Consider the following 24,910-nt stretch of genomic DNA (forward strand, 5'->3'; position numbering starts at 1 on the left):
ATGTGATATTGTGCACACAAATAAGTATTTTGTGAACTCAAATTAGAATTCTTTAGAACAAATTATTATTTTTGGACCACAAAGTAATTGTAGGACTATAAAGTAATAATACTAATTTGAGTTCCAAAAATATTAATCTGTGAGCAGAATTTGCAAAAATACGAATTTCTGCCCAAAAAATACTAATTTGTGTAAAAAAAATACTACCACAATGCCAATTAGTGGCCTTGACATATAAATTGTTTGCACAAAATACTAATTTGTGAATTTCTGGGCACACATTTTTTATGTCAAAGTCCAGGGCTTTGTAGTTTACTATATTGTCTGGTTATTTTTTTTTTTTTTAAGAAAAATCAAAAATGATGTTTTTCATCATTTTTCTTTTACAAAACTTTTATTAAGTAATTATGAACACACTGAACATGTCTGCACATATAATGAGAGCTGCTTGAAGGGTCATTACACCTGTCTAATTATTCAGCTGTAAGAACAGATGAGACGGCTGTGTGCTTCTTAAGAACTCGCTGCTGTTGTGACATCTTTTGTTCCAAGAATTCCTTTTACAATGCTCATAATGCTGCAGATGACAAATGAGAAAGAGCGGGCTCCGTGTGCATGTGTGCATGCATCTATATTAAAATCACTTCACCGTTTTGATGGCCAAGATCAAAATCTGGAGGAGTGACGCTTTATTTATCTTGAGGTGTTTGTTTTGTCTGAAAATGGCTGACAAGGAAGAAGAAGAAATGATTGCAGAGAAAAAACTCAATAAATAAAACGGGAAAAGGTGGTGGTGGTGGGGGGGTAGTAGCTACCGTTTCTCTTGAAGCCGCACCCGTCTTGAGCCACGGATGGCTCCCAAGATGGTGCTTAGAAAGGAGCCGCCAGGTACTAAGTACCATAAAGCAGTGCTGATGACGAGGCGGAGACGGGGCCTTGAGCACAAAGACCACACGCATGTGCACACACATGTGCACAGGCATGTGCGGCCGCCGCCTCCTCAGAGCCTCGGATCACTGCCCATGCTGTCCAACGAAGTTCCGTCTGGGAAAAATCTGAACCATCAATCTCCAAGCTGTCAGGCTCACTGACCCCCCCACAGGACCCCACAAAAATCCTGCAGCAGAAATCAAACAGTCAGGCCCTTCTGTAGAGAAAGTTTGATGCTTTCTTGTTCAGCTTTGAGCATCGCTTTGTGAAGGTTGACAGGAAAAGAGAAAAACAAAAACTCTACAATGTGAATGTCACTGTATAGAGCAGCTTTTATTCCAGATTGAGCTTCAATTCTAATTTAAAGAGCTTTTCTATATAAAAGTGAAATTTGATTTTCCTAATTCATGAACTTTACGTTTGTCTACTGAAGCTTTTTGTGAAATCCTTAAAAGATACAACTTCCTTCGCAAAGTAAGACAAAACTTAATTGAAGACACAAAAACAGTAAACCAGTGTGCTAGTTGTCCCACTTAAAAATGAGTATTATCTGTTATGGTAACTATGGAAACTCTTCAACTGTGAGAGACAGAATGTATAAGAACCCAGGAAAACACGTATTACACAGTGTGATTTTTAAATATATAGTTGAATAATGGTGCAGAAATTAAATGATTTCACCTCAATACTTCGTAAAGCAACCCTGGTTAGTAATGACAAACATCAAATGCTTCCTGTAAAAACACTGTATAGCTGCTATTTTGCCCCAATGCAGATCTTCTCTAGAGCTGGGATGTTTGGGGGCTGTTGCCGGGCAACCCAGACTTTCAACTCCCCTCCACAGATTTTCTTTTGGGTTGAGACCCAGAGACGGACCACTCTAGAGCCTTGGAAGGATTTCTACAAAGCCACTCTTATTCGGTCTGTAAACTGGTGTCCTTCGACAGCTCTTTGGGTCTTGATCACGCTGGAGTAATTGCAGTCTAACTGACCTCTTAAGACCCAAGCTAATATTTGAGCTAACCCTCTACATATTTGAAGTGTATCTATGATGAACTTTACAGACCACACGCATCTTCTTAAAGGGGGCAGTTGTGTCTAAAAAAAAATGTTTCGCCCCACTGCACTTATGTTTGGAAGTCATTCAGTAGTGTTGGATTATATTTATTGTTTTAGTTCCATCTATAAATTTGAGTTAAAAAAAAACAGAATTAGCATTTTTGATGCTGATGTCAGTCTGTCATTCGATCGAAAATCAGAATAATCCATTTTGGAAAACTTAGAAGTTTCATACTGTAAAACGTTCCTAATCTGTGAGCAGAAATTTGTGCACGCAAAATGTCAATTTGCGCCCACAAAATATGAAGTTCTGCCAAAAAAGTATTAATTTGTGTCCAAAGAATTGCTACCACAATGCCAATTAGTGGCTTCAACATACAAATTCAACATGCAGATTATTAGCAAAACCTATGAAGAAGATGAACACGCAGCAACTGTTTCACAGAGAGCATTTGACTGTTGTGTTGTTTTCACTGCAGGAGTTCTCCTCTCTCCATAGGGTTTTCTCTGTTTGCTGTCAGAAGTCGGGAGCGTCATTGAAATCCTTCCAGATGTTTTTAGACTTTTGAAAGTTAAAATAAATGTGCTGAGGCAAAACAGCAGGCATCTCCATTCTGTCTCCATATTCAAAAGGATAAAAAAAAAAAAAAGAAATTATTTGTTACTTTGTTTTTTTCTTCCCCGTTCCCCTAGCTTGAAGGTGTCACCATTTAATTTCTGTGGAGGACCTGAGTAACTGTGAGGCTCAGACACTCCATAATCTGTTGTTACAGACAGGTTCATGTTGACGACCTTTATCCGTGCCGGCACATACATATACCGCTGAGGGTCTCTCACCTCTCTGCTGGAACCTCTCCGTCTCTGTCTTGCTTCACTCCTTCCCCTGAATTCTAACCTCCTTTTCCTGCCATGTAAAATCAATTACTATTGATTTCTCTGCACTCTCGAGGGCTGAGTCAAAAGAAGGGACAAAGAAGATAAAACCGCGGGAAGATTTCCAAAGGAGCTCCACGGGGCTCTGCTCACATCACCAGAGGAGGCTGGTTCGACAATGAGAACCAAGTGGCACCTGCTGCTCACCTGGAAGCTTAAGATGATGCACAAGAAGGTTTCCAGTAAAACGCATTGAAAATCCAGTTGTGAGGTGTTATTTGTTGGCAAAACTATGTTTCGTTAAAAAAGTGTAAATCGTTGGTTTTAAAGATTGAAAGTTGACACAGAGTAGCATAACTAAGAGGATTTTTTTTATATATATTTTTAAGTTTTTAGGTAAAATAAGATATTCAACATTTTAAATACCTGAATACTGAACAGTGCAGGTAGAGTTTTCCAGATTCCTTGTAAGATAATCAAGTGTAAATTAAATGTGTAAAAACAAGTAAACAAGAATGAATGTCAAATCCATTACATTTTGGTTTCATAAAGTTCAGCCCACTGTTGTTTTTTCACATCTAAATAATACATTATTAGAACACTTTACTGTTCCACACTACATGGTCACATGTCTTTGCATAATTCAAAATGTTTCCAAAAACTGGACTGAAATGATGACTTGATCATTTTTTGCTGCCATCACTATTTGTGTTCACTATGATACATGCACTTATTAGTGTAATAAACCTAGAGTGACTGAATCCAAATGGTCTCTTCAGATATCAATTTAATTGACTTATTGAATGACTAAACATCGATTTGTCGATTAATCGTTACATCCCTACACAAGAACTTGATTTTTTTAATAGTATTTTTTCAAAATAACTTATCAAAATCTGAAAAGAATTTTTTAGAACACAAAAACAGAACATTTCAGTCAACACATTCTGATTCAGTCTTTCATTGCAACATAATTATTTGCATGAAGCTTTTTAAAAAGGGATTTAACTTCCCTCAGAATACTGCTCTCCACTCTCCTCTTATTTGAATTGCAAACACAACTTACCAGTTTATTAACTTAATTTTAGGAAAAAAATGTATCCTTCCTTTTTTTTTTTTGTTAATCCACAAACATATAAACGTCTTCATTAAAAATTCATGCAAATGTTCACCATATTTCTAGTGTATTGGCTTCTAATAATCCCCTAATAATAGCTCAGCTCAGACTGACTTGCATCTGCACATCCTCACACCTCTGTTTTGTGTGGCCATGAAAAGCCTGAAATAATAGGTCTTCCAGAAATGCAGGATCTCTCATGTCTTGCACAGCGTTGAGATCTCAGATAACGGCCTCTGCTGCAGGAAGACAATGAGCAGAGGATTTGTTTGCTTGTTCACCTGGGTGAGCAAACACAACCGACTCTGAACAGAATGAAAAAGAGAAATTTATCTCAACATTAAAACACAGAACCATCAAATTCATAGCTGCCCAGACGTGAGAAGAAGCAGTTTTGTGGCTGAAAGCTTTACATGCTTCTGGAAAACTGAAACCTAACGATAAACCTAGTTGTATCACAATGTTTTTGCTAATAGATTTATTTTTTAAAATAACCAAAACCTCTTTTCACAGAAATACACTTTGAATTTCTTTAAGGAAAGCGCCCTCTACTGGAAAAACAAGCACAACACACACAAAAAAATCAGCCTTGGATGGACAGGATTGTAATCAGGGCTTTTATTTTGTATTTGAATGGATAGACAGCAAAGGATATGTACAATTGTCCATTTATAGAAATGAAAATAAAAGTGCATGTAATATTTAAAAAAACAATAAATTAACACACTTCATGAACCTATAAGAATTTGCTGTGAGTGAGGAAAAAAAAAACTAAAGAAAATCTCATAAAAAAATAAAAGCCATTCTGATATATTGTGGTTGCAATGCATTAAAAACCACAAACATTTTCAGTATTTGCAATCAGCTCTTTTTTCTTTACCAAATAGTTGAAGAAAGACATAAAAAGTAAAAAAAAAACGAAAAGAAAAAACTGCTGTACCTTTAGCACAACACAATTTCTTTACAGCTTAAAAAATAAAGTGAAAGTTATGACATTCATTCCGTACACAGTTTCTAACCCCAACACAAACTATTGACTACAGTTTGTTTTGCTTAAGGCTCGTGAAATGAATTTTCTCCATTTTGTAGTTTTTTTATGTTTGAAATACAAGTCCCTAAACGTCGTTCAAAGTATCACTAGTGTTAAAGCCAGTAAAGGCAGAGGCTTTTATTTTGAAGCGCCACAGTATATTCATTTAGTTGAAGGGTTTCCTGCCAGATTTTAGCCAAACCCCTCATCAAAACATTTCCATTTCTCCTGTTTCACCTTGAGAAACAAAATTTTCAATAATTTGCAAACCCATAAAAATATTAAAACGTACATTTACTCAATACAGAGTTGTACAATCTTAACTGGATGCTGCAGCGAAGCCTGTAAGCTCTTCAGCAATGTTTCCAATTGATGTGTACGCTTCAAATGTTTGCCGATACGCAGCCTTTAGGATTATAAATAATACAAATAAATTACACTGAATGTCTGATATGCAATGAATACTGCACAGTATCATCTTTTTGTTTTATTGTAAGGATTGTAGTAAAAAACTATACTTTTTCTATCTTTATTGCATTTAGCTACATACATGTGTTCAGTTGAAATGTTGGAGACCGACTGCGCGGTCGGATGCAGGTTCAACGGCCCTGTCACTGCAGGAAAACCAATGGAAGGCGTTTCGCAATAATGCAGGTGACGGCTCTGATGAGCACAGATGATCAGAGTGTTTCTGCTGGTGTACAACAGGAAGTAAGAAACTACCACCACAATAAAACCCACCGCTGAGGCGGGAGCACCCATAGAACACACAGCCGCAGAAAAAAAACAACAGCAAAATAGTGAGATGGTATGGTATAAAAATAATAGTTATTATACCATTAGATATATTCTTACACACACATTTTTATATTTGAATGCTTTTACGTCCACGTGGAATAATGCGCTTTACAGCTTTTGAGTATTAGAATGGTGTGCAAATTGAGCGATGGGATATACGGGCCATGCACTGCTCGCTACTTTACACAGCTGCAGATTGTTGCATAGTTGATAAAAAATAAAAACATGCATTAGCATTTCCATGCATTACTGCATTCCTAAATCATTCTCATATTTGTACATCGACGACAAATCTATAAAAACAAATAGCTACGGTTTGCAGCCGGGGAGAAAAGGAAGTTTTACATCACCACGACCCTCTGAAGTGCAAAAACACGCTGGTGGATCTTCACTCAAAAGTGAATCCTTTTTATTAAGACAAACTAAAGAAAATAAAGAATTCTCGTTTTTTTCCCCTGTGATCAGAAGTTATTTATATTAAATGTTTTCATGATACTTTTCCTAGACGACAAGACATTTAAGAACTTCTTCAAAGCTTTATGACGCTTTCCTTTAAAAGTCTTGGAATTAAAGTGAGGCTTTTATTGTTTTTAGGCTAAAAGAAAACGATAAAAAGTTCTAAAACTTGGGGCCGTATGTACAGAATTTCAGATTAAAGTGTGTACAGTACAACATAGATTGTCAAAGAGCCTTGCCTCCTCCTTCCATCATATATATACAGATATATATATATAAAATAGTTTTTTCTATTCCTACTACATTAAGTATCAAAAGCAGTCTTCTTAATGCACTACAGTTTGAGCGTTATGCAATTTTCTCTTCTTGCAATAATCCAACGGTTGAAGGAGGGTTCTGTGTTCTGACTAGAACCAGCTCCAGCATAAAGCCCGTTACAGACATCAGGTGAAGGCCAGTTAGACTGAAAGACAGGCGGTTCTGCTCTGATCCAAAGCGCTACAAAAGTGTTCTTGAGTCACGGTAAACCAACGCTACAGGAGAATCACCAAATTTAGGGGGGAAAAAAACCCAATATTTTTCCTATGAAATAACTGGTTGCTAGTAAAGTGACAAGTGTAGAGATTTGAAAAGCAGTCCTGTTCAGAAAAAAACTAAAAAGTACCGCACTTCGTGTTGGTTTTATGCAGCACTGAAAGGTGCTTAAATTGCTATGATCATGGAATTGCAAATCCGTCACTTTTACCTCCAATTTTTTGTGTTTCTTTACTGAGATCCTAAAAAAAGAAAAGAAAAGAAAAAATCTGGATAAATATGAGCACTGTGTGTTAAAACATTCAAACTGGAAGGTTTTTAGTCATTAAAACTGCATTCAAAAATATCAACACCATCAGATTAGTTAATGTCAAGAAAAACTACATTCTAAACCCTGTAGAAGACATTTTACGGATAATGCTTCATTTGGTGGATATTCACAAACCATCTGAGAAGAACTGTAAACCTATTGCATCCTAAGACATTTGCATTTAGACTCTAGTAGAACAGACGGACCAGATCTAATGTGGAAGCCTTGCAAAGAAAAATGGGGGTGAAAGGCCGGCAACCATGGCATCATTTTAACTCCAATGCTTGGGTGTCACACGGTCACACGGATGGCGGGGGTCACGGTGGAGCTCCTCCTCCTCCTCCTATGAGGTACAACAGTTTTTCTACTTGATCTCTTGAACTTGTGAGGCCAGTTTAAGCACCAGAGATGAAATAAAATGACCCCTGAAACTTTTGAGATGAATGTTTCACGCCACTACCTTAAGATATGTTTTCAAACCACGACAGAAGAAAGACTCCTTTGACCTGTAGGAGGTGTGAACCACAAACACCTGTTCACAGCAGAAGAGGCCGCCGTCACTCAAGTGCTTCCAAACAAAACAAGAAACAGGCTACAAACGACAGCCTTACATTTAAGAATCTGTACAGACAGATCTATACATTTTGAGTTTTTAAGGGTTTCTTTCCAAAATAAATCACTTAATTTATGGTTTGGGGGGGGGTCCCAAATTCATAAAATAATTTCTCTATAGAAAATACTCAAAAACAAAAAAAGGCTTAAAAATGTAGCTTTGGTCCAGGGCCTTGAATTGAGCTTTTTTTTTAAATAAGCAAAATAAATATTTGAGATCTTTAGTGTTAAATTACCTCTAAGTGGGTCTTTCCTAAAGCTTTAAATGGAAAAACAATGTGTAAATCTTATTTTGCCCAACATTTAGGACTGTTGAAGGTGACAGAAAAACGTCTCCATGATTATTGGAAAACTGGGAATGAACGTTTTGGGCTTTAACATCCAAGAGGCTAAAAATAATGTGACGGTTCTGCTCCCCATCTTTCCATAAATTGGAAAGCTGTTATTGATATGGACTATTGAAACATTTCCTCATAGGTTTCGTTTGCTCTCAGGATGCAGTTTAAGCTGAATGAGATGCATTCCTGTCTGTCAAACTTTTCATTCAAAATGTGTTAAAAAAAAAAAGAACCGTAAAAAAAAAAAAACCTACCTGGCTTTACAGTAAGCGGAAAACCATGTAAACTATCGAAACTGGCAGAAATCACTTAAAAGATGCTGATTAAAGTCTGAAACTTCAAAGCCAGTGTACAAAACCATGACATGAGTCGTGAACACACCAGGTGTTCCGTGAAACTTAGGCACAAAAAAGTAGCTGCATGTTGTTTGCCGAGTATTAGTTACCACAGACGAATCATTGAGGCCTCTGTGTGGTTCGTGCAGGAGACTGCATGCCGGAGGACAGCTTTCGGGAGGACGCCTTCCTCTCCAGAGGCTTCTTCCCGCTGGATGGAGACTTGCTAACATCACACAGGGAAGACTTGGATTTTCCTACATTGAGAAGAGTACGACTGAGAGAGCTTGGGGGCTTGGAAGACTCCTTAGTCTCCGTCTTGACGTCTCCTCCTTGAGTGTCCGCACGTGTCTGTGCAGGACCCGCCTCTCGGGCCGTTTGCTCCTCCCCTCCCGTCTCCTTGGCTTGTCCATTCTGCTTGAGGCTTTTGTCTGAGCTCTTTTTGGTCAGCAGGGCGCTTTTTCCTAAATCAGCCGACCGGCGGCTTTCTCTTTGCCGAAGAGCGCTCTTGAAGAAGGACAAGCCTTTTTCTTCAGACTTGCTGCTGCGCTGCAGGTCTCTGGTGGAAACGCTGGGCGAGCGCAGGCTGGTGACAGAGGAGCTGCTGCTGGAACTCCGCACGGATCTCCTCTCCATCCGCCCAACGTCTCCGCTCCTAGAAAGAGAAGATCGGGTCGCACAGCGGCCGGCGTCTACCAGCGGGCTGGTGTGCATTGAATCTCTGCTGAAACTCCTTTCCACCAGACGCTTCCGACTGCTTGAAGAGTTTTTCTCGGCGACGCTCTGGTTCTTTTTCGCCGTTGGTGACGGAGAAGCGGAAGACTGAGGTGTGGAGCGGACACATGGCTTAGATGGTGGCGTTGATTCTGCAGACGGGGTGCAGTCTTTTGCCTTTGAGGGGGTTCCACTGGGGGTTGACGGGTTCTTCTTCTCTTTTGTGCTGCTCCCCTTCTTGCCCTTGACAGGAGTACTGGAAGACGTCTCGGATGCAGAGCTCTTACTAGTGGCACACAGCCGCTTCCTGGAAGTTTTTTCTTGCTCCACCTTGTTGGAAACCTTTGTGGAGCCAGAGCTTTCGGCCTTTAGAGTGAATCCTCCGATGCTGCTCTTCCGTTTCTGCTCTTTGGGGGGAGCAGCTTGAGTGGATAGTATGTTTTGGTCAACAGCTGTAATCTCGTTGTTGTTTTCGGTCGCCTCGTTTTTCGTGCTCTTCTTGTCCACTGGAGTTGGAGCCCGGCAGTACATCATATCCAAGAACCTTTTGTTGCCGTCTTGGCCGCTGAAGCTGCTCTCCATCGTGGATAGGGGGGTCCTGCTGCCAAAATAACGTTCGTGTTTGCTGTAGCTGCCAAAGCAGGATGTGGTAACCTTGTCGTCGCACGCCTCCCCTATCCTCTCCAGGGGGGGAGAGCACCGAGAGTCCAGGGAGAAGCGTGACGGAGAGTTGGATCTCATTTGCAGCTTGGCCGACAGGGACCACGAAGGCTTCATCCCGCCGTCGCTGAAGGCTAACGGGCTAGCAACAGACGACCTGGAAGACAGGCTCTGCCGCTGAATGCTCCTCACGAAAGGCCGGACGGAGAATCCTCCTGAAGATGAGACCAGGATTCAACAAGAAAGTTGTATTTAGAAATGAGAAATCTTATGAATCAGTTGATGTGCATCATAAAGTGTGATTTTCCTCATAACTTTGAGCTTTTAAAAATGAGCATAAAGGCATAAATGCATTCTGAATCTCATTATCTTACATTACTAAGTCCGTTATCAGTTTTTGCATTAGCATTACATTACTGGGATGTATTTATGCGTTTATGCATCACTAACCACAAATTGAAAAACATTTTCCATGTCAGTGTAATGATCAGCGTTAGAAGATACGTTTACAGTTTCCAAGAAAAAGTTAAATTATATTAAATCATCCTTCGGATGGTTTTTAATTATTTAGGAGAGACAAATACATTTACGTCTGCTAAAATACAAGTTTAATACACTTTACTGGTCAAACGTTTTAGAACATCCCAGAAAATTCAAGAAACAGTATATTTTAGTTTTACACAAAAAGCTCTTCCCAGGGAACATGAATACTTTAAGCTGATTAAGCCTTTAAAGTTTTGGGTTCCAACTTTTGATTGGTGTTCCCTCGTTTATCGCAGGAGTTGCCTTCTAAAAATAACCCACGACAAGCGGGATAATAGATGTTTTAATGCTAATTACACACTTTATACACTTTTCTCAAACAGGTTAAAACATTTTCGCCTTTTTATATCTTGTTTAAATTCCCATGGTTTAAACCTCGATAGAAAAAAAGGTCAATTTTTATAGAACAAAAACAAAGATCTGCTCACAGCTGAAGATTTCTGCAAATTTAGCAAATGCATTCTGTTTAGCAGACTCGGTACAGAGGAGATTGATTGACAACGGCCAATCAGGATGCAGAATACAATGGCATGTAAAAAGGCAAAACTGCACTCAAACAAATCTGTGAAACTGTGAGATCATGAAGGATGGACTGCAATACAGAGAGGAAACCCTGGACTCGCTTAGTCAGCGGAACAACCTCGCACGGTCAAAAGTGGTGTGATTCAAAAATGGAAACAAAAAGGGAACTACCAATGGAGGATGAATGCAGTAACAGAAGACTGATAAACTGTGGGAAAAACTGCAAAGAAAGTCAGGAGCTGAATCTTTAACCATCAAAAAGGGGCTCTAGGGGGCACTGTGACAGGAAGAGTTTCAAGATCAGCTTCTCAGTGGTTGTAGTAAGTCAGAAGATTGTGAGCTGCAGGGCTGACAGAACCGGTTGCAGCAATAGTCAGAGCTAAGATGAGAGGTATTTGGGCTACAGAAGACTGGGAGAAGGTGTTGTGGACAGATGATTCTAAATTTAAAACTGTTGCTTCATTGCCCAGCATCTTTGTGTGCAGTCTGAAGAGAGAGAGGATAGCTACACGGTGAAAGAAATCAACTGTCAAACATGGAGGAGAAAGTGTGATGGTATGGGGATGTTCTGCTGCGAACAAACACAGATATTACATCCACCCACGTGCAGGGCCGTGAAGTTCCTTCTGGTATGGTCTGGGTTCTATCCCAAAACTTAGCAAAGAACAAAAGAACAGGATGATATATATGAAAACAGGGAGTGGTCAGCACAGTCTCTAGCCCTGAACTCCTGTAAGCTGGTTTTGGATGACGTGGTCAGAAGACTGAGAGCAAAGCAAACATGCATGAAACATTTCAGGGAATTTCAGCAGGAAACTTGAAAAGAACTCTCTAAAGAGCATTACATCTTTTTGTAGATGGACATTTTTGGATTATGTAATGTTATATCTGTAAAAAAGTGGCTTACTTAAAGAATGAGAGACTTTAGGGAAACTTTGGACTGTAAATTCCTCTCTTTTTACGATCTTTTCATTTCAGAGTCCAACATGGAATAACACTTAATGCCTTTCAACGATAAACTGGAAACCTTTAAGTATTCTAAAACGTTTGAAAGACAAACTTTTGGTTCCCGTTGGAGAACAGAGCTTCGACTCACCATCGTCCTCGATCCGTTCTCCTGGAAACTCGCCCGACTCCGCCAGTGAAGCCAGAGAAGTGCGTCTAGATGAAGCTCCAGAGGCCAAACTAGCAGGCCTGCTGCCGGGCAGCCTGTTGATCCAGTGATCACACAGGGATGAGCTCGTCGAACCTGAGTGGACGCAATAGGTGGATCGAGACAAAAGCCCAGTTTTTAACAATCTACAGCTCTAAAGCCAAAACACAACATGTCCACCCGAAATGGCTTGTCATCACTAACTGACCAGCGACAGAACTGTTGGCAGACCAGGAGGGAATGGCACTTCTCCTCTGATAAAACAGTATGTAAGCGCTCTGCTGACACACTTCCTCGTCAGCGATTGGAGAAACTTCGCTGTCATCGAAGCAGTACCACTGCCCATCAATGGAATTTTTACAGTAAGCTGGGGACACAAACAGCAATAAAAAAAAAGGAATTAAAATGAACAAACCATAAAAACACACACAGACCATCAAAGGGCTGCCATGCTCACCGGTGTAGTGGCCTCCGTGCATGTTGCCATGATGGTTGCACACAGCATACAGGTCGTATAGGTAGTCATCTGGGTTTCTTCCCAGGCCATAAGACCGTCTCCATGGAGACCAGTGGGAGGGCAAACTCCAGCTGCTCTGGCTTCTTTTGACCACATGTGGCGCCATGTCCATCTCCATCAGCGGGAATCGGATCATGTTCTGCATCTTTACCCTCCGATCCCCCTCCTGTAGCAGAGACAGAAGACGACCATGATCTACTATGTGTTTGTTTGTCAGCAGAGAAAAAAAAATGCGTTTTATTATTCATATATTTTTTATCTTGGATCGGCAAAAGCTGAACAAATGTCAAACGAAACCAAAAAACAAAAGAATGTCTTTGATCCAAGGCTCCCCATCCCATCCTGACTTGAAACAAGGAAAATGTTTCCGTGGATTTGAGCTGAAGTACCTGCCGGAAGCGCTTCAGATGCAGGATGAGCACATCCGGCAGCGTCCATAAGCTGAGCTTGATGCGGCCCTGCTGCAGCTGCTTGCAGTGTGGACAACGCCAGGCATCATCTGGGGCCAGCTGCAAGAAACACACACACACACCAAAGAACAACTGTGAAACACACACTGGTGAGGATCCGAGCTGTACACAGATTAAAGAGTATTGCCAAAGTTAAACCACATTTATCATAAACGCTTCAATAAAGTGGAAGCGGACTCCAAAAGAAAAGAAACATGGCACATTTCTTTTATAAACAGAGTCCAGATCCCGGAGTTCAACTGACAAAAACTCCAGCTTAAATCCATAAATTAAACCACAAATGACGGATTTAGAAAATCACCTGTTCTTCCTTGGTGTACAGCTGAAAACACTGGGCCAAAGTGCAGGCCTGTGGTTGATGGTGCTGTTCTCTGTGCAAATACACGCTTTCAGCATCTGGGACATACTCCTCCTCTGTGTGCCCAAAAAGACTGCGGGAAAGCAACAACAACAACAAAAAACCGGTTGGGGAAGGTTCTTTTCATCAGAGGTGAGTATTTTACTGCAACTGCAAGAGATGACATCGGCGTTTAACCTTAGACAGAAATGCGACTGGTGATTATATGTGTAGTGACAGGCAGCACAGCAGTGTAAGCTCAGCGCCTGAACAAACAAAGTACTAGGGCTGCACGATATGAAGAAAACTTGCGATATGAGGGATTAATATTGCGATAACGATATAATTTGCGGTATATAAACAAATGGCAAAACAACCAAAAACATCATTCCCATTTTATTGCAACAGTTTAAGAATTGTACTCCAAATGACCCTCGTTGACATAGGATGGAACATCTAACATAAAAGGGCTCATCTGATTGGTCAACAACGCTAAAGAGTCTATCCGATTGGTCAAATGCATAAAGGGATTTATTTGATTCGTTAAATAATTTAAGCTGCCATAAGATTGTTGTAGCACATTTAAGGTAACCATTTATTGCAATTTTTGCTGTGTTTTGCGATATGCATATTGCACAGCTTGATCTTGCGATAACGATAAATTTTGGTATATTGTGCAGGCCTACAAAGTACCAAAAAAATCTGTTTGCTTTTTTTATTTAAAGCACCTGCCAACAAGACAGACTGATTCAGGAATAGACTATTATAATGAATGTTTTCAGACAATTGATTATTAGAATGTGACGGGTTTTCTTTTTGACTAAACTGTGACCAAACTGCAAAATTAAAGTGAGTAAAAACCATTGTCTTCACATGTTTGTGGTTTTGTTCCACAAACATTTTGTTTCTTTCAGATTATTCAACTTGGACCAACCATCGTTTCCTTTTTTACTCACTAGTCCTTGGTCTCTTTGTCCCATTCCACCACAATCTTCACATGTGGAGGCCCCCCTTGCCCACAGGACTTGTACGCTCTGCATAAAACACAATATGGAAAATATAAAGCGAGGAGCTTCTTCTGGCATCATTTTCTCACCTCTTAACCGAAAAAAGAATTTTCTATTTTGTTACATCTTTATTGTAAGATGTTGTCGTACAGCAAAGATGTCCAAAAGTATAAGAGGAATAGAACAGTGAGGGTTTATGGGTAGCAGTGGGTGTAGTAAAAGAACGAGTTAAACTGGAGTTTTGACAAACAATTAAAACCCTGTTGAATCAGGTCCTCGAGTAATGAAGCGTGTAAACCAAAACCAGATTAAAGAACACCCTGATGTGTTTTCAGCTCCACTGGTTTGACTAAAATTAAGGAGCTCCATTGGAAACAAAGAGCTGACCTCACCTTCACATGGCAGATTCATGGTCAAATGTGAACCACAAAATAAACAAACAAATAAATAAATAGATAGATTTGCTACTCGCTAAAATAGATGTGAAAACTAAACATAAAAAGTTTACCTTCATGGGCTCAAAATTCCTTTAAACTAATAAGTTATAATTTCTCCAATGTCATTTATTTCACTATTTTTTCCACGTTGAAATCACAAAAGTCTACATTTTTCAATTAAATGAATTAATTATGATCAGATATTTTAACTTGCATTTTATTAGTTTTAGGAATTACAACAACCCGTTTTTTCTTTCTGAAGTCTCTAAAATAAACACAAATATGAACTTCAGATACTTTCAAACTACTGCCAGTATTTAAACTGAGAGGAAACCAAACTCATAAATGATCTCAGCTCCAGCATTGAACATCAGGACTGACCTTTCCACAGTTGGATGACACAGAGGTCGTTCATTCTGGGGAAGAAGGTAGGTGATGCCAACAACACCAACCACCCGCAGACTGAAAGGCCCAACCTAGTACATATTCAAAATGTAAGCATCCAAATCAAAAAAATGCCACTAATGAGGCTCGCTGATCCGGAACAGTGTCTGGAACAAAGTTTCTACCTGAATATAAACTCCGGGTCTCAAAAGATGACGCATCTTCTCCAGGATCTCTTTCTGTAGAGCGTCCCACGTCACGGTGCGCTCCATATAAAGCACAAAGGGGAGGCCGAACCTCAAAAAACCATCAATGCACACTTTCTATTAGCTGTTTTCAGAAGTGCACAACCTGCTTAACCAATTTATTTCCCAACAGAAATATGAAATGATGGCAACTGTTAGAAAGTGAGTACCTCTTTGCTTGGTGCCCAGTGCATGCTCTGTTGCACACCAAAAGGATGATTCTCTCAGGGCCCAGGTTTTTGTTGGGCGATCCGCTCACAGGCGTCATGGCGCCCTGCATGAATGATGGAGTCCTGCTGATTTCTCCGCCGTACTTCAAGTTGTTGTGATTCAGGTTTGCCAGAAGGCTTCCTGGGACAGAAAGGCACAAATCTATGATTGCCTAAAAGTTATGAAAAGTGTCTAAAGGCAGAGTATGGCCTTAAGTGGGACTCACCTCGTTTTGTGCGAATGTTTTCCAGTCTGAAGGTCTCCGGTGTCTCAAAGGCAAAGATGGAATCGCTTTCTTGGATGATGTCCAGATCGTCGTCGTCGTCGCAAAACGAACGATGAAAGCCGTCGTAGTACATTTCAGTCAGAACAAACTTTGAGTAAAAAACAGGGGGAAAAAGGATTCCATTAGAAAAACAACAATGAAAATCTGCCTATGTTGTCATTTTCAGTGGTTCAAAAGCTAATATCATTTCACAGGAAAAACGTATTTAGATGAGGTCTAGTATTCTATCTCCAGGCTGAATTGTTTTTACTTTTCTTTTCTGCTGTCACTTTGAGCCAGCAATGTAGTCTCACTGTGTCAGAGCCTGATAAGAGACAGGAATAGCACCTGGTCCATGGGGATCTTGGTCTCACGTGACACGGCATCTCTGAGGCGATAGACTGTACTTTTCAGAGGAACAGCAACTCCGATCCGCATGCAGTGGGAGTACTTTCCCTGGTACACCACCGTCACGTAGAGTGGCCTGGAAGGACAGGAAGATAGTATTAATACCTGCAAAGTATCTTTTTACCCAAGTAAATAATGGCTGCACTATATAGTGCACTATATAGTGTGTTCGCTATTTTGTAGTGCTGTCTGAATCTACAATTCCAAAATCAAGTGCCCTAGAGGTCTCTGTGAAAAACCAGTATGAATCGATGTTTACTAGATCGGTGAATATAAACCACAATGCATTGCGTCGGAACAATATTTGCCAAAAAATGTATGTTAGTGTAATTTTTTAATAAACCGTCCACATTTTTTGACTTCAGAAGACCGTGGACCCATAAATAATCGTCACAAAACGCTCATTGATTGGATTTTAACTTTGTGAAATCGATGACGTCATATCCACCGTTTGAAAAAAAAAAAAATGAAATAAATAAATCAGTGAGCATGGTGTCTGAATAGCTTTTAAAATTCAGGTCACTATATAGTGCTGCGCTATATAGATTGTTTGTACTTAGGGCTTAGGATGGGAATTTGGACATAGACAAAAACTCAGGAGAAACTCACCGAGTGTGCGGCAGCGGGATCGGCAAGGAGATACACAAGAAGGGATCAAACGTGTTGCTCTGCTTTTGGCAATGAGGGCAGGTGAGAGACGACCTGTGGAGAAAATATGGACCATCTGAAGGATACTGAAAGATAGAATTGCATGTACTTTTACACTTTGGGGACACCAAAACCAACCTGTACTGTGCCTGAAACAGTTCTTGGACAAAAGAGCCGGCGGACAGGGGAGGAGACGGCCCCTCCATGCTTTGGTCATCTTCTTCAATGGGGGGCTGGGGAACAGAAGCAGCTTTTTTTCTTTTTTGTATTCATTAGTACAACATAAAGAACAGACACTGATTTTATTATTAAAATTAAAGTGTTACACAGCTAGTTAGCATTCGGTTTCCCAAATCAAGTAGCCACATTAGTGCACTTGGACACAAAAATATTTATCTGAATAAAGCAAAATCAATTTAGAAACTCTGAGGTGTAAAAAATGATCTCCCTTTTCTTTATCAGTCAGATTTAAGACTCTGCTTTAAAAAAAAACTATTAATAGGCAAGAAGAAAGCTTTTCAAGATAAGGTGAAGAGATTCCATGAACTGAATTGAGTATTTTGCCCATTTCTGGCAGTCAGTCATCAGGTTGTTGAGGTGGTCTGAAAGAATCAAACATTTTACAACATTTGCAGAAACATTTCAGAGAAAAGCACAATAGCTTAAAAAGTCGATTTTACAATCCTTTTCATTGTGAAAATTAAAAGAAAAACATATTTGAAAATAAAAATATATATTATAATTCACATTACTCTTCATTAATAAATTTCCATTTAAAATAAAAGGAACAGACTTCTGGTTTGCTAAAAACAAACAAACACTGAAAACAGTTAAAGGTGATTCAAAATAAGCCCAGAGCTTTAGTGGCTTTCAAGACTCACGGACAAAAAAATAAAATAACACAGATGAGTAAAAGCAGCATATCATTCAAGATTTCTGATATGGTTTCAGATATTCAACAAAAAAACAAAGGTTGGTACCAGGCAGCACAGAACCCTGTGGAACGCCATAACTCATTTTCAAAGGTTTGTTGTTTTTTTTGTTTTTCATAAAAAATCTTTTTTGTTTGGTTCTAAAAAACAGCTTTGTCTTAACTAGTACATTCAATGGGAAAAGTGATCCACGGAGGCTACTATATTTTTAAAATGATAAATATATATTTTTTAAAGCTTTCAAGCCACATTTTTGGCAAAAAAACAACAACAAATGCCTTGAGGAATTTATGTAATGCCTTACAGAAAATCTATAGATGTATGCAATGATATTGCTACTCAAGTATTATTTTTTTAGAACGTGGTCTTATGAAAAGCCACATTTCTATTATGAAAGAAGTATGGTTCAAGTATGTCTGCGACATAGTTTACCCATGTCAGAGACACAGCTTGTTTAACATAAGAAAGGTGACATGCAATTTCCAGTTAAAAACTTAAAAAGTCTTTTCATGAACTAAACTTGAGGCATGATTGTTTTATGTGAGAGACTGAAAGAGACATTAGTTCTGGAACACACTTCATGTGCCATAAATGAACTTCCATGGTCCAAAACCCAGTAAAATGTCCTTGGGCAATGAACTGACCCCCACACAGCTCCTGGGGGTCTAGTTAACACCTTGCAAGGCAGTTCTGCCACCATCAGCATGGAAATGTACATGAGCTCTGATAAAAATTGTGTTTTTAACATGTTCTTGAGGCATTTTTCTCACCATTGAGGATGTTTGTAAAGAAAACGAAGCTTAAACTCACATTTCTGAGTACCGTAATTTCCGGACTACAAGCCGCTACTTTTTTCCTGCGCTTACAGTCCTGCGGCTTATTCAGTGACGCGGCTAATTATTGGATTTTATTGGCGGCCGCCGTGTACGTATTTTTGGACACAGTGAATGGTTTGTATTCTCTAACATCAAACACAAATCATTTGTTTTTCAACACACCTCTAAGCAGCCAAACAGCATGGACCTGACTTCAGGTCTTAGACACTTCAGTCATGGTTCAACAAAACGAAACACGCATGTCCAGCCGCATCCCAGAATCCTTTGGTGCCATTAGACCCAACGTGCACGTGATCGCCGCTACAATATGATGAAGCTTTCAAGTTAAAAGCAATCGTTAAAAGCAGCGTGAAAAAATCACCAACGGGTTTGGAAAAGCCGGTCAGCTGCGTGACGGAGAGAACAGCGCATGCTCAGGAGTGCATTTACCTCTGAGTCATAGTGACTCGGCTGGCTGCACGTAAATATGTGGCAATAATATCAGCCTTTATTTTGTCGGGACACGACTGGAAACACAAATTGACGTGGTCGTGTTAACGGTTTCTAAGGACTGAGCAGAGATTTGCATTGAAACGCTCACAGCCTCCGTGTGAGCTGGAGACTGCGTGTCGTGTGAGCTGCGGGGCCGATGGCAGTCTGAAGGCTCCCACACGTAACAACGCATCCGCCCCTCATACACAAAACGTACAGTATTAAGTCCGATTGCTCTGCACAGACACGATTTGCTCCGTCCACCGGCGCAATGGGGACGAAGCGCTCCTCCCTGTAGCCGCGCTGGCCAGAGCTGTCGGAGTAGATAGGAAGGGGAGACAAGGAGCGCGCGGGAGCGCGGAGGCGTCGAGCCATTCTGCAGGCTGCAGCCAGGGCTTACTCGAGGCGTCCGCGGAGCAAGTGTTTGTTGTGGAAGGAAACTTCTGACCCACGCGCCGCGAGGAGGCGCGCGTATCGTGCTGAGGCGCGCGCTTTTCAGTCGTCGCTGCTTTATTTTACTAGCGTGTTTTTTAAACAGCCCTGTTACTCCCATAACGCTGCCGCGACACAAGCGGAAGGAGAGCTTTACCCGTTCACCCCTCCATGCACTGCTGCTCATTCTTAAACACGTACAACAGAATGGCGAGCCGGGCGTTGGCCCCGCCTTTAGCCCCTAAGACTCATGGGAAATGGGGGATCGCGGATGTAAATTTCCTCATCATAACTGAGGGATGTAATGTTGATTATATGGTTACTGTTTGTAATTTTATGTGTGATACCTAGATTGTCAATAAGTTAAAAAAAAATAATAAAAATAAAAACCATAACTGAGGAACTTGTGAACAGAATAGAGGTGCATACTGTTTGGCAGTTGCAGATAGACTCAAAGACATGAGCCTGAGGCAAAAATGACTCCACCCACTGTGTGCAAATAAATCACACTTACACTCTGAGTCAGGAAGTGATCCGTCAGGATGACAATGTTGCCTAATTCCTGCGGCTTGTACCCCGACGCGGCTTGTGTATGTATAAAATTAGTTAAACACGTGAAAATGGGTGGGTGCGGCTAATAATCGGGTGCGCTTTGTAGTCCGGAATTTACGGTAGTTCTTTAATCAAATTGTTGTAAACCGGGAGCAGAGAAAAAAATGCAGTGGAAAAAAGCTTGTAGGTGTGACGTAAAACCGACAACAGCAAGCCACAGGCTCCTCATTCCACTCCATTCTGATGCATCTAGTTGTAAACGACTAGATCAAGGTATACGTCTTTGTTTTCCTCATCCGAGCAGCTCAAAATTGCATGGCTGGATATTGCTCCCCATTTTTGTTGCACTAGTAATGTTAGGTTGGAGGTGTTAGGGGCTGTAAGCTAATAGGAGAGTGTAAACAAATGGATGATGGGAAGTGAGGGCAGGCTAATTCTACACCAACAGTCCTGCCCACAACTCTGAGGCAAATTTCTTATAAACTACTCTGCAGAACTATGTGTACAGAGATTTTGTCTAAAAAAGGCATAATCATAATTAGAAGACCACCAGGAACAATAGATCAAAAGATTTAATGATGGTGAAAAGCACTAAAGTATACGTCGTTTAGCGACCTTCCGACTTACCTTCATAGCAGGCCTACTGATGGGGTTCACAGAGTTCAGATCTTCGTGTACTCTGTCCAGCAGCCACAGCAGAAACTCCTGGGCGTCGTGTTGAGCGTTTCCTTTAAACTGAGTTGCATTTTTGGACACAGCATTCTGCAACAAACAAGAGCGATGAGCACCTATTAGTGAGTCACATCTAGAATTTGTGTGAATGTAGATCACCTCATTTCAACAAAATGCTCCAATTTTTGTTTGCAAAGTTTAAAGCCATGAATGATGGTTTGGTAAATGAAGCTTTGAGTTACCTTAAAGTCTCTGCTATGCTGGGGGGTGTACTCAAACGTCCACAGAGCCCGCACCAGTCCTGACAGCTGCTCGGTCACTTCCCCCTTCCCCAGAGGACCCTTCCTCTGCAGATGCACGCCGTTAGTCTTTGGTCTGTTCTCATCCAGATCCTCTCCTCGGTACTGCTCCAGAACCAGGTACTCAGCGAAGAGTTCGGTGTTGCTGAGGCACTGTAGGATGGCGTTCATGAAGCAGGTGTTGCCGTGGTTCTTCAGCCCCGACACTCCGGGAATCCTGTCCCCGAACAGCAACCCCCCGAGGTCGCCGTCACCCACTCCGACATCATTGTTTCCAGACTTAAACGCGGAGAATCCTCCATCATCCTTGTCGTCTTCGGGCGGGACTTCGGAACCAAAGTGGGATAAAGCGGTCAGCGTCCGCAGCACTTTGCTCATAAAACTGCCCACGGAGCGAACCGAGCCTCGCCTGAACAGCTTCTTGCCAAAGCCCGACTTCTTGTCCTTCGTGGCGGCTTTGCAAGACATGATTTCCATTTCACTCAGTCAGAGATGTCCTTACTGGAGGAAAGTGGTTGGACTGTCTGCTGCTCCATCTCCAATCCTACACAACAACCTGGTATCAGATTCTCTGGGGGAGCAGCATGTTAGCTAACCTTAGACACCAGCATTTTTCCTGCCCTAACCCTTCCTTTACAAAATTCCAAACATATCCAAAACTATAACATTATGACGTTTCAGATAAACGTCCAATAATCTGATGTTTTGAAATTCCCTCGTTTTTGCGGCTTCCTGCGCCGCAGAAGCAAAACCAACAGCAGTTTAGCTGTTTTGGGGGAAAACAGCAGCGTTAGCTTATTTCCACAATTCTAGCGCTAGCTCCAAAACAACCATGGCCAGCGGTGACAGCCTCTATCCGTCGAAATGATGCGACTTAATAAAAACAGATTTACCACCATGGTAGGCACAAAACGACGCTCAAGATGAACAGCGCATTTGATGTATTTTACCTCACATTTTAGCAGATTTAGAGGCACACTCTTGTTAAAGAGAGGCAAGATTTACGTCGTCTTCTTTTCGGAGTGAACAAAAATGCATCTCCGTTTGCAGCCACTTTACTGCCACCTACTGGACTGGAATGCAAAAAACAGTTTCACAATATTATTTTTCCTTTCAAACTAAAATGTAAATACATTTTAAACACATTATTTTTTAGGTCATATATACAAACGATTTACAAACAATTGAAAAATTCTACTCTCTGACCATCTCAAATACTGTACTGTAGGGTGTCTAAATGAGCTTAAAGCTGCTGACTCACTGCCTCCGTGTCGGTTACATGTAGGCCTGAATTTTGTCAGACAAATGAGAAGAATAAAGATGCAGTTTACTGGGCGTGGTTCCTTGACATCTATTTTGCAATAATCAGCTTTTGTGGATGTAAGGCTTGTTGCTTGTTGTTGATCTTCTAAATCTTCCATCCTACTTGTGTTTATCTTTTACTCTCTTTTCGTGTGCTAAACAACTTATTTTAACTTTTATTTTATCCAGCGATAAGGAATGGTTTGTCTTTGAAGCTATTCTCCACCTTTAATTGGTGTTTCTGAATAAAAAAAATCTAATATTTTCCACCCGTTGCATTCCTTTGTCCGTGTCCCATCTTGGATCCTAGAAATATTCTGTCCATCCACCTGTCCCTCTCGTCTATCATGATTTTGGTCAATTCCTACAGTGTTCTGACAGATGTGTACAATGGAGTTTTTTGACCGTGGCAGGTATTGTGTAAGTGACCTATATACTACTATTTTTATGCTGCTGAATTATCTATTTTGGAACTTAATTTCCTGGATGATTATAGTGTTTTCAGTTTTTTCCTCATTGATTTTTTGGATTTGTGCAGCTAAGAGTGTTTGGATAATCTGAGAAAATAAAACAAATGATTGAGCAAACAGAACAACTCATTCGTTTTCACTGAAATGTATTAGATTAAACATTAAAGTTTAATCGACATATCTGCTTCCTGTCTGTTATTTTAGAATAGAAGAAAACGTTATTGAATCTACAAAGTGGAAATTACCTTAAAAATAATAAAATCTAATTTTTTTAATTTTTACAAATGTATAAGGTTTACTCCATTTGGCCTATATAAAGAATTGATAAAATTATAAATACAAAACCAGGTTAGAGTGGAGTGAAGATGAGCTAAATGGTTAATCTTTTAGTTCTTTCCTCAGCCTGAAGGAGGCACAACAGTCATGAAAAAGAGGACGGATGTCTCTGTCTCTAATAGAACATAAATGTGTAATAATCCAAATGCTTGAGCTTGATGAGTATATGTTTGCACCTGTGAGACAATATTTACCATCCACAGGCCTCCCACCCACCCCAAATGTTGTAATACAATGCTTTTTCAGTTCAAAGAGGGCAATTAGCATTTGTTTAGCACATCTGGGCATTCCACTTCATCTTAATTGCAACACATTTTAACATGCTTTTCTGGCGGTTTCAATATTTACAGAAAATCTCATTTCTCTGGCACTAGTTACAGGGTCTGTCTGACTCCTTTTCCCCCTTCATTTGAATGATTTTCAAACATGTTGTGAGAAAAAATATTCCCTCAAAATAACTCTAAAGTGTCAAAATATCTTTGACCCATCTCCAAACCATCTCAATTTTCTTTTCAAGATTGTGAAAGTGAAAAAAACAAAAAACATCATATAAGTTTAACATTAGATGGCAAACCATGTCAAAATGAGAATCTGCACGGTAGAGGCGACTGCTGATCAATCTAAAAATGCATTATAGCTCATTTAAACCTTAGTTTTGTGTCATAAACTGTGGCAACCCCATCAGAATCAAACCTACTCGTTTTATTTTTTTATTTTTATTTTTTGTGGAATTTGAGATGCAACAAATGTTGCTATTATTTAGAGGATTTCTTACCCATTTAAAGAAGATTTTGTTTTTTGTATGCATGTTAGAATTTCCTTAGAGACTTTTCTCCGATTACACACCTAAAAGCTTCATAGCATCATAACCTGGCTCCTGCTTAACCTGTTGATTCCCATGGTAACTAGACTTAATTAACTGTTTCTACAAGGTTTCTATATGTGAGACTTTTTTTCTTTTTTTAATTAATATTATTCACCTGATGTATTTTTTTCTTTTCAAAATTACTTGACTGTTTTTTGGGGGGGAAAACTGCTCAGAAACCAAATGAGTAAAAAGCAGATGGAGGAAAAAAAAACAGAATTTGCAGTCATGTAAACACACTGTTATATCCCATCTTGTAGAAAGCCATTTCTGGATTTGTCAGTGTGATGGCCAGACCCTTCACTTGCTGTTTGACATCAACACTTCAAGCAGTTGGAACCAGCTGGGGAAGTTCTCTAATGATGTGTCCATGGAAACAAGGCAACTGGTCACACATGTTCTCTCACTCAACACAGGAAAAGCCCCCCTGCTTGAGATGTTACAGTAATATAAAAGCATGTCAAAACCGCAGAGCTGTATTTCAATTTGTTCTCGTGTTGCATTTCAGACTCCTTGTCTCCTTTAGTGCAATTCAAATTTTTGTCAACCCTCATGAGCTTGTGCCGCATGTGCGGTTGATGCATCTCTTAACATAAATAATCAAGTCAAAAAAATATTGAAATTGTGATCAGAAAATAAAATCAAGAACAATTTATTTGAGTAGAAAAAAAACTTGAATATTTCTTAAAAAAATGCAAACATCATCAGGCTTAATTGCTAATAATAACATTTTAATTAATGCAAAGAGTTACTCAAATTGCTCTAAACATTATTGATGAGGATTTTGCAAATGAGTATAGATATGTGTAATTAATTAGTTTTGTTCATTAA

General features: G+C 40.0%; 1 protein-coding gene across 1 annotated transcript; it reads right to left on the minus strand.

Annotated features, from left to right (window-relative positions):
• Positions 1 to 4,582: 4,582 nt before the first annotated feature.
• Positions 4,583 to 22,143, minus strand: usp31 (ubiquitin specific peptidase 31). The gene is made up of 16 exons (XM_023957458.1): positions 21,050 to 22,143; positions 20,763 to 20,897; positions 17,051 to 17,145; positions 16,874 to 16,966; positions 16,205 to 16,340; positions 15,818 to 15,965; positions 15,552 to 15,732; positions 15,322 to 15,433; positions 15,134 to 15,228; positions 14,265 to 14,342; positions 13,273 to 13,402; positions 12,891 to 13,010; positions 12,442 to 12,667; positions 12,193 to 12,351; positions 11,928 to 12,080; positions 4,583 to 9,981 (listed from the first exon to the last, which is right to left on the minus strand). Exons 1-16 carry the CDS (start codon positions 21,581 to 21,583, stop codon positions 8,513 to 8,515), a joined length of 3,864 nt encoding a protein of 1,287 aa, XP_023813226.1. The 5' UTR covers positions 21,584 to 22,143; the 3' UTR covers positions 4,583 to 8,512.
• Between the last annotated feature and the right edge of the window lie 2,767 nt (positions 22,144 to 24,910).

Source organism: Oryzias latipes, chromosome 8 (assembly GCF_002234675.1).
Source record: "Oryzias latipes chromosome 8, ASM223467v1".
NCBI lineage: Eukaryota > Metazoa > Chordata > Actinopteri > Beloniformes > Adrianichthyidae > Oryzias > Oryzias latipes.

Bases quoted from the DNA above. Each gene is read 5' to 3' on its own strand.
- usp31 (XM_023957458.1), bottom strand. From the start codon at position 21,583: ATGGAAATCATGTCTTGCAAAGCCGCCACGAAGGACAAGAAGTCGGGC. The intron at 13,011-13,272 runs GTGATTTTCTAA...TGTTTCTTGCAG, and splicing joins TGTACACCAAGGAAGAACAG to CTGGCCCCAGATGATGCCTG. The intron at 12,352-12,441 runs GTGAGCATGGCA...TTGTGTCCCCAG, and splicing joins GCACGGAGGCCACTACACCG to CTTACTGTAAAAATTCCATT.